Source organism: Entelurus aequoreus, linkage group LG15 (genome assembly GCF_033978785.1).
Source record: "Entelurus aequoreus isolate RoL-2023_Sb linkage group LG15, RoL_Eaeq_v1.1, whole genome shotgun sequence".
NCBI lineage: Eukaryota > Metazoa > Chordata > Actinopteri > Syngnathiformes > Syngnathidae > Entelurus > Entelurus aequoreus.
Genome location: NC_084745.1, coordinates 49,552,458 through 49,562,457, shown reverse-complemented (window position 1 = coordinate 49,562,457; position 10,000 = coordinate 49,552,458). Strand labels below are relative to the sequence as shown.

The window sequence follows — 10,000 nt, the reverse complement described above, 5'->3', positions numbered from 1 at the left end:
TCTTCCTGAGAACCAGTGTCCATTGTGGTGGACGTTGCTTTTCGGTCGGTTGTTGTCGTCGGAGTTTTAAAAAATTGCCAGCCCCGTCACGGCCTCACAAATGTCCACTACAGTGGACGTCGGCTTTCAGGCTGTCGACAATGCTGTATAATCTACATTCTTCCTGAGAACCAGTGTCCATTGTGGTGGACGTTGCTGTTCGGTCTGTTGTTGTCGTCGGAGTTTTAAAAAATTGCCAGCCCCGTCACGGCCTCACAAATGTCCACTACAGTGGACGTCGGCTTTCAGGCTGTCGACAATGCTGTATAATCTACATTCTTCCTGAGAACCAGTGTCCATTGTGGTGGACGTTGCTTTTCGGTCTGTTGTTGTCGTCTGAGTTTAAAAAACTTGCCAGCCCCGTCACGGCCTCACAAATGTCCACTACAGTGGACGTTGACTTTCAGGCTGTGGAACCCCACCATATTTAATATTAATGATGTATAATATACATCCTTCTTGAGAACCAGTGTCCATTGTGGTGGACGTTACTTTTCGGTCTGTTGTTGTCGTCGGAGTTTTTAAAAATGGCCAGCCCATGTCGCAGCAACATAGATGTCTATTACAGTGGACGTTGGCTTTCAAGCTGTCGAACCTCACCATATTTAATATTAATGCTGTTTAATCTCGGTGTACATCCTTCCTGAGAACTAGTGTCCATTGTGGTGGACGTTACTTTTCGGTCTGTTTAAAAAATTGCCAGACCTGTCACGGCAACACAAATGTCCACTACAGTGGACGCTGGCTTTCAGGCTGTCGAACCCCACCCTATTTAATATTAATGCTGTTTAATTTACATCCTTCCTCAGAACCTCAGAACCGGTGTCCATTGTGGTGGACGTTACTTTTCGGTCTGTTTAAAAAATTGCCAGCCCTGTCACGCCCACACAAATGTCCAATACAGTGGACGTTGCCTTTCAGGCTGTCGAACCTCACCCTATTTAATATCAATGCTGTTTAATCTGCATCCTTCCTCAGAACCAGTGTCCATTGTGGTGGACGTTACTTTTCGGTCTGTTTAAACAATTGCCAGCCCTGTCACGGCCACACAAATGTCCATTACAGTGGACATTGGCTTTCAGGCTGTCGAACCCCACCCTATTTAATATTAATGCTGTTTAATCTACATCCTTCCTCAGAACCAGTGTCCATTGTGGTGGACGTTACTTTTCGGTCTGTTTAAAAAATTGCCAGGCCTGTCACGCCCACACAAATGTCCAATACAGTGGACGTTGCCTTTCAGGCTGTCGAACCTCACCCTATTTAATATTAATGCTGTTTAATCTACATCCTTCCTGAGAACTAGTGTCCATTGTGATGGACGTTACTTTTCGGTCTGTTTAAAAAATTGCCAGACCTGTCACGGCAACACAAATGTCCACTACAGTGGACGCTGGCTCTCAGGCCCATTATATTTAAAGTTATCGAGCAAAAATATTGGTTTCGTAAAGTGTTACCCCCAGTTTTTGTACGCCCCACTTCTCGTATAATTCGGTTTTTGACAAAATGTGCACGGTTATCGTACGTTTGTATCATTTTGCAGAATCATGTGCCCAAACAAAGAATCCCACTTTGACTCATTCTCTAAGTGCTTCTTAAATGTTTTAGAATTAAGCACACAGCTACAAAAAAAGCCATCATGGGACTAACAAAAAGTTCCATGTGGCAGCACTTTGATAAAGAAGGTGAGAAGCACAATTGAATTTGGGAACGATGAAGTACAAAAGTGGTGTAAATCTGGCCCCTCCCCTTTCCCCCCCAAGAGTCTTAAAAAAAACAACAACTTATTAATAAAGTAAATAAAAAAAAATGCAAAATGTTACATTTTCATTTGTTTTAGCCATGTAAAACTATAATTCTGTAAATATTTTTGGGTGCCTGGAACATTATTGCTGATGTCTAACAAAATTGCTTTATGTACAATTCGGTCTTACCCAGCAGTCACGAGACATTGATACAACGTTGATTATACATACGTGTCCTTTAAAACTGACTTTGAAACGTTGCAAAATAGTTGTAATTGTAAATTGAGATGTAAACTTTGGTGTCTAATGCTGGATTCACATTGTTGGTTGGGGAATGACCACATTTCAATTGTCAAATCAACGTTAGAACCCAATATTGATTAAACGTTGTCAAAAAGTATGTTGTATTTGTGTTGTGGAATATTGGTTGGGAAATGACCAAAATTCAATGGTCAAATCAACGTCAGAACCCAACATTGATTAAACGTCGTCAAAAAGCATGTTGTTTCAATGTTAGGTTTAAATTGTAGAATATTGGTTGAGAAATGACTAAATTTCAATGGTCAAATCAATGTCAGAACTCAACATTGATTAAACGTCGTCAAAAAGCATGTTGTTTCAACGTTGTATTTGTGTTGTTAAATTTTGGTTGGAAAATGACCAAAAATTCAATGGTCAAACAACGTCACAACCTGACATTGAATAAACGTCGCCAAAAGCATGTTGTTTCAACGTTGTATTTGTGTTGTAGAATATTGGTTGAGAAAAAAACAAATTTCAATGGTCAAATCAACGTCCGAACCCAACATTGTTTAAACATAGTCAAAAAACATGTTGTTTCAACGTTAGGTTTAAGTTGTAGAATATTGGTTGGGAAATGACCAAAATTCAATGGTCAAATCAACGTTCGAACCCAACATTGATTAAATATACCGTATTTCCTTGAATTGGCGCCGGGAATATGGTATTCGCATGCCTCGAATTACAGCCGCGTCAAACTCGTTTCGCAAAATAATTAGCGCATGTTTGGCACTTCCGCCGGGTCAAATATGAGTCATTAAATGACTCCCGCCTCCTGGTGGTAGAGGGCGCTAGTGATCCTTCTTGTGACTGCTGGTACTGCAGAAGAGTGCTGCAGAAGAAGACAACCGGCAGCAAGAGTGCGCAGCCATTGTTTGCTTGGACTTTTACCATGGAGGATTACATATCTAGAATAAAACAGTTTTCTAAACTGGACTTTCAATCGAAGCAGGAGGTAATACTTAAAAGGAAGATCTCCATTGAGACAGAGAGACTTTTAAAACTGAAGAAAGATAAGGAAGACTTCTATATCGATGCTTTTCTTCAAAAGGAGCTGGCATGGACTCATTTATACCTAAAGGTAAGACAATAATAACGTTTTTTTTTTTATTAAATGTGCTTTTCATGATAAGGTAAGCGCCGGAGTGAGAAGAGGTTTTAAAATAATTAGTGCATGCTTGGCCATCCCGCAGGCTTCTGGTAAACGCCGGAGTGACAGGAGGTTTTAAATTAATTAGCGCCTTTGCGGCTATTCAAGGAAATACGGTAGTCAAAAAGCATGTTGTTTCAACGTTAGGTTTAAATTGTAGAATATTGGTTGGGAAATGACCACATTTTAATGGTCGAATCAATGTCAAAACCCAACATTGATTAAACGTCGTCATAAAGCATGTTGTTTCAACATTGTATTTGTGTTGTAGAATATTGGTTGGGAAATGACCAAAAATTAAATGGTCAAATAACGTCACAACCTGACATTGAATAAACGTCGCCAATCAAGGGTTGGAATTGGGGGTTAAATCACCAAAAATGATTCCCGGGCGCGGCCACCGCTGCTGCTCATTGCTCCCCTCACCTCCCAGGGGGTGAACAAGGGTGATGGGTCAAATGCAGAGAATCATTTTGCCACACTTAGTGTGTGTGTGACAATCATTGGTACTTTAACTTTTGACTTAAAAAGTATGTTGGAAAATGACCAAAATTCAATGGTCAAATCAGCGTCAGAACCCAACATTGATTAAACGTCAACAATAAGCATGTTGTTTCAATGTTGTATTGGACTTGCTCAACGTCAGGACCTAATTCAACAAGTTCTCAACGTTGTTTCAATGTCTTATGCCTGCCCGGAATATTATCTTATCTTTACGGAACAGATCAATAACGCAACCTGGAGGCACCACTTTATGTTTGTAGCCAAATAATGATGTTATACTCTAATTTCCTACAGTATGTCAGACTTAATAAATCATAAATTCATGTTGTTTAGAATCTGTGTCCATTGTAAGAACTTGCACTAAGTCCAACTTGCTTTATAAAGTAATGGGTGTGCTGTCAGGTGTACAAAAAGGAGTAAAGTACAGTACAGTTTGGACACACCTTCTCCTCATTAAATGTGTTTTCTTTATTTTCCTGACTATTTACATTGTAGATTGTCACTGAAGGCATCAAAACTATGAATGAACACATGTGGAGTTATGTACATGACAGAAAAAAAGTGAAATAACTGGAAAACATGTTTTATATTCTAGTTTCTTCAAAATAGCCACCTTTTGCTCTGATGACTTTTTCGCACACTCTCTGCATTCTCCCCATGAGCTTCAAGAGGTAGTCCACCTCAAATGGTTTTCACTTCACAGGTGTGCTTGAAGCTCATGGAGAGAATGCCAAGCGTGTGCAAAAACAGTAAGGGGTGGCTATTTTGAAGAAACTAGAATAGAAAACATGTTTTCCAGTTGTTTCACCTTTTTTTGTGAAGCACATAACTCCACACGTGTTCATTCGTAGTTTTGATGTGTGTCAGAATAATTGTATCTAAAACTTTCAATGAGTTCCCGGCGAGCAGACAAAAGCTGTCTTTGATCTTACCAAACAAAAGTCTTGTGAAACTCCACAGTGTAGGATGGGGAGCGACATGAGGGTGTCGGTTTCTTTGATGCATTGTAATCCACAGGAAGATTTTGTCTTGACCCGAGATCTAGGTCAAGAGGACAACGGCTGTTTACGACCTTTTCTTTGAACCGACCTTTCCTTCGAACTGTTTTGTAATCAAAGGCGATGGCTGTTTACGACCCCCCCTCCCTTAGAAACAGCCGTTGCCATGTAATCAGGGAAAATCCAAATAAAACAGGAGGCGTACAATCTTTCGTCGGAGCGTGGTGACACTGTGCAAGGGTACAGGTGTACGCGTTTCTCCTCATTGAGCCAAATTTAATTCCGTCTCTGTTTAATTCCTTGCTTCTTGTCTTGTTTAATAGAGACCATCAGTGTTTGAACCTGACAATGTGACAATCTGCAATGTAAAACGTATTGAATGAGAAGGTGTGTCCAAACTTTTGGCCTGTACTGTATGTTTTTACTGTACTGTACTTCAAAATGTACAATTCTGTACTCTGGCTGAGGGTTTTGCTTCGGTCTATGCAGCCTATTTTGCTCAGGAATAAAAAATGGTTCAAACAGGGGCACAAAATAAGAAAAACTAAGATTTTAAATAACAGATTGTTGTATTTGACGATGACGGGGTCAGACCGTAAAATACCTCCCAGTTAGATAACACCTCCCGCGGACGGGCTCCCGTCGCCGGAGTGGCGGGCGATAAGCGAGGGATCACTCACCAGCCAAAACACTAGAGTCTGCTGCGGAGATAAGGAATGTGAGCGGCGAGGGGGGGAAGAGCGGAACAACGGCCATCAATTGCGCGGACGGCGTCTTTATCTCGACGTATCCTGCATGAGACCGCCGTGGTGGCAATGTGGCGGGGGCGGGGCTGCCGTGAGTCATCAATACCACACAGGAAGAGTGGAACCTGTGAGAAATATTCCAGGAACCAAGTTGGCAGCGAAAAAAACGTAGGGGGGGGGTGGCGGGTCAGGCAGAAAGAGGCGGGGAAATTATGGATAGCGAGGCGAGGAAGTCTGGCGAGCTCTCCCGCCCCGCTGACAGGCAAGCTGCTGCCTGCAGACCGTGACGTTACTTTAGCGGAGCCCTTTTTGTCTTCCCTTTTATTTGGTCCTGAAGGCCTCTGGAGGAGTGAAAGCAACAAGGCCTCGCTGGCTCTCGGCTGATTGGTCGACGTTCTTCTCCTCGTCGGGGGCGTTCACTCCTCACCTTCTTCTACGTACGTGGATGGGAACCAGCCGATCTGAAGGAGAGAGGTGACGCTTAGTCGCCGTTTGAACCACGTGACACAAAAGCAGTGGAGTTGGCACGTTGTGTAAATGGTAATTAAAAACAGAATACAATGATTTGCTAATCCTTTTCAACTTATATTCAATTGAATAGACTGCAAAGACAAGATATTTCATGTTCACACATTAAGAAACCTCTTTTTTTTGTGCAAATAATCATTAACTAGTACCCGCACTCTTTTACTATGAAGCCACGTTGATGTAACACGTGGCTTGGCATTGTCTTGCTGAAATAAGCAGGGGCGTCCATGGTAACGTTGCTTGGATGGCAACATATGTTGCTCCAAAAGCTGTATGTACCTTTCAGCATTAATGGCGCCTTCACAGATGTGTAAGTTACCCATGTCTTGGGCACTAATACACCCCCATACCATCACACATGCTGGCTTTTACACTTTGCGCCTAGAACAATCCGGATGGTTCTTTTCCTCTTTGATCCGGAGGACACGACGTCCACAGTTTCCAAAAACAATTTGAAATGTGGACTCGTCAGACCACAGAACACTTTTCCACTTTGCATCAGTCCATCTTAGATGAGCTCGGGCGGCGTTTGTGGGTGTTGTTGATAAATGGCTTTCGCTTTGCATAGTAGAGTTTCAACTTGCACTTACAGATGTAGCGACCAACTGTAGTTACTGACAGTGGGTTTCTGAAGTGTTCCTTAGCTCATGTGGTGATATCCTTTACACACTGATGTCGCTTTTTGATGCAGTACCGCCTGAGGGACTCGAACCTGGGTATGTATTTTGAACATTTTAGGGACTTTTGCAGACTTTTGTCGCTTTTTTCCCCTACTTCCCGTACGACTTTGCTGGGTGCGTTTTGGATATTTTGGGCATCCTGGGACTTGCACGGCCGGCGGCGGGACTCGTGGGACTCGAACCTGGGTGTGATTTTTGTACATTTTGTGGACTTTTGCCCACTTTCTCAACTTTTCTCCCCCACTCCCCCTGTGACTTTGCTGGGGGTGTTTTGGACATGTTGGGCATCCCTGGACTCAAGTGGGCGGCTGCGGGACTTGTGGGACTCGAACCTGGGTGTGATTTTTGAACATTTTGTGGACTTTTGCCCACTTTCTCAACTTTTCTCCCCCACTCCTCCTGTGACTTTGCTGGGGGAGTTTTGGACATGTTGGGCATCCCTGGACTCGGGTGGGCGGCTGCGGGACTTGTGGGACTCGAACCTGGGTGTGATTTTTGATCATTTTCGGGACTTTTGCCTACTTTAACAACTTTTCTTCCCCACTCACAGTGTGACTTTGCTGGGGCGTTTTGGACATGTTGGGCACCCCTGGACTCGGGTGGGCGGCTGCGGGACTCGTGGGACTCGAACCTGGGTGTGATTTTTGATGATTTTCGGGACTTTTGCCTACTTTTCCAACTTTTCTTCCCCACTCACAGTGTGACTTTGCTGGGGGCGTTTTGGACATGTTGGGCACCCCTGGACTCGGGTGGGCGGCCGCGGGACTTGTGGGGCTCAAACCTGGGTGTGATTTTTTTGATCATTTTGGGGACTTTTGCCTACTTTAACAACTTTTCTCCCCCACTCCCCCTGTGACTTTGCTGGGGGCGTTTTGGACATGTTGGGCATCCCTGGACTCAAGTGGGCGGCTGCAGGACTTGTGGGACTCGAACCTGGGTGTGATTTTTGATGATTTTCGGGACTTTTGCCTACTTTTCCAACTTTTCTTCCCCACTCACAGTGTGACTTTGCTGGGGGCGTTTTGGACATGTTGGGCACCCCTGGACTCGGGTGGGCGGCCGCGGGACTTGTGGGGCTCAAACCTGGGTGTGATTTTTTGGATCATTTTGGGGACTTTTGCCTACTTTTCCAACTTTTCTCCCCCACTCCTCCTGTGACTTTGCTGGGTGCGTTTTGGACATGTTGGGCACCCTTGGACTCGGGTGGAACGCGGCGGGACTTGTGGGACTCGAACCTGGGTGTGATTTTTGATCATTTTGGGGACTTTTGCCTACTTTTCTCACTTTTCTCCCCCACTCCCCCTGTGACTTTGCTGGGTGCGTTTTGGACATGTTGGGCACCCCTGGACTTGGGTGGAACGCGGCGGGACTTGTGGGACTCGAACCCTGGTGTGATTTTTTTTTAACTTTTGTCGACTTTTTTCACTTTCCTCCCTGCCTTCCCGTGGGACTTTGCTGGGCAAATTTTGGACATTTTTTGCATCTTGTGCGGCGGGATTTGTGGGACTGGAACCCCCGGGTAGGTATTTTTGGACAAAATGACAGCTTACCCTTCCGTTGACCTCGCCCCTCCACCACCCGTTGGCTCCGGACTTGGTGTAAATCTTCACCACGTCGCCCTCCTGCAGCGAGAGTTCTCGTGTGTCACGTGAGCTGAAGTCGTAGCGGGCGATGGCCACGCCGATCACCTTGGGCGTAAACACTGCAGGGGGGAACAACACACCACACAACTGTTAGTGTGAAGTACAGTCGTTTGGATGAAAATATATCATACTAAAATGTATTATACCGGCGGTGTCCAAACCACGAGACGACGACATGAGTTCAATTTCAATTTTCATATTACGTTTAAATGCCCTCCCGTTATATTGTGGAAAATGTAAAAAAACTCAGGTGTACTTTCTTGTCGTCAAAAGCACAGCATTCATTTCTAAGACCGAATACGAACAACCTTCCCTAGTCATGGAGCGGGAAAAAATACATAGAAAATCAACCAGCACAAAAAGTTAAAATAACACAACCTGCTTTTATATATATATATATATATATATATATATATATATATATATATATATATATATATATATATATATATATATATATATATATATATATATATATATATATATATATATATATATATATATACTGTATATATATATATACTGTATATTTTAAAAAAAAAGGTGTCATCACCATTAGAAAAAATCTGAATTAATTGCAAGGCATGATGGGAAAAATGTAAAACTCTCTCCACACTTATCCATGTTTGACTTTGCTTGATATTTCCGAATGATTACAATGTTTTAAAGAAGTCGTCAGGGAAGTAAACAAAGTAGGAGTTGAACTTTCACATACTCTTAATATTCAATACCAAAGACTATAAAAATGGGACCCATAACCTCCCTGCTTGGCACTCAGCAACAAAGGGTTGGAGTTGGGGGTTAAATCACCAAAATGATTCCCGGGCGCGGCGCCGCTGCTGCCCACTGCTCCCCAACGGGATGGGACAAATGCAGAGGACACATTTCACCACATCTAGTGTGTGTGTGACAATCATTGGTACTTTAATCTTTAATCTTAATTATGATAAGTATTAATTATATATCCATTATATTAATAATATATACAGTACAGACCAAAAGTTTGAACACACCTTTCTAATTCAATGTGTTTTCTTTATGTTCATGACTATTTACATTGTAGATTGTCACATCAAAACTATGAATGAACACACGTGGAGTTATGTGCTTAACAAAAAAAAGGTGAAATAACTGAAAAAACATGTTTTATATTCTAGTTTCTTCAAAATAGCCACCCTTTGCTCCGATTACTGCTTTGCGCACTCTCTGCATTCTCTCCAAGCACACCTGTGAAGTGAAAACCATTTCAGGTGACTACCTCTTGAAGCTCACCCAGAGAATGCCAAGAGTGTGCAAAGCAGTAATCAGAGCAAAGGGTGGCTATTTTGAAGGAACTCGAATATAACATTAACAATAGTTCAAAATGTGAGTTATAATTTTTAGAGTTGAACAAATCCAAAATTAAAGTTTATTTTGAGAGTTATCTTTTATTATATAAAGTAAAATTATTTATTAATATTACTTATATTATATATATATATAATATTACTAAATATAATAATAATAATCCCCTCAATTCCCCCCCCCCCAAAATGGATTAACTGGCTGGAATATAAAGACAATATAACATACATCCATAAACGTGGATGCATATGCAAAAGTGCAATATATGTATCTGTACAGTAATCTATTTATTTATTTATATATGCACATTGTTGCTCTTTTAT

At 42.3% G+C, this 10,000-nt stretch overlaps 1 protein-coding gene across 1 annotated transcript in view; it reads right to left on the bottom strand.

The window, feature by feature from the left end:
* Window positions 1–4,559: 4,559 nt before the first annotated feature.
* The window catches only part of LOC133630230 (guanine nucleotide exchange factor VAV3-like), a 277,047-nt gene continuing 271,606 nt past the window's right edge, over window positions 4,560–10,000 (bottom strand). Inside the window, exons 27-28 of the mRNA XM_062021697.1 lie at window positions 8,241–8,392; window positions 4,560–5,943 (exon numbers count right to left, since the gene is read on the bottom strand). Of these exons, the coding sequence (XP_061877681.1) occupies window positions 5,899–5,943; window positions 8,241–8,392 (197 nt within the window). The 3' untranslated portion in view covers window positions 4,560–5,898. The remainder of the gene's footprint in view (window positions 5,944–8,240; window positions 8,393–10,000) is intronic.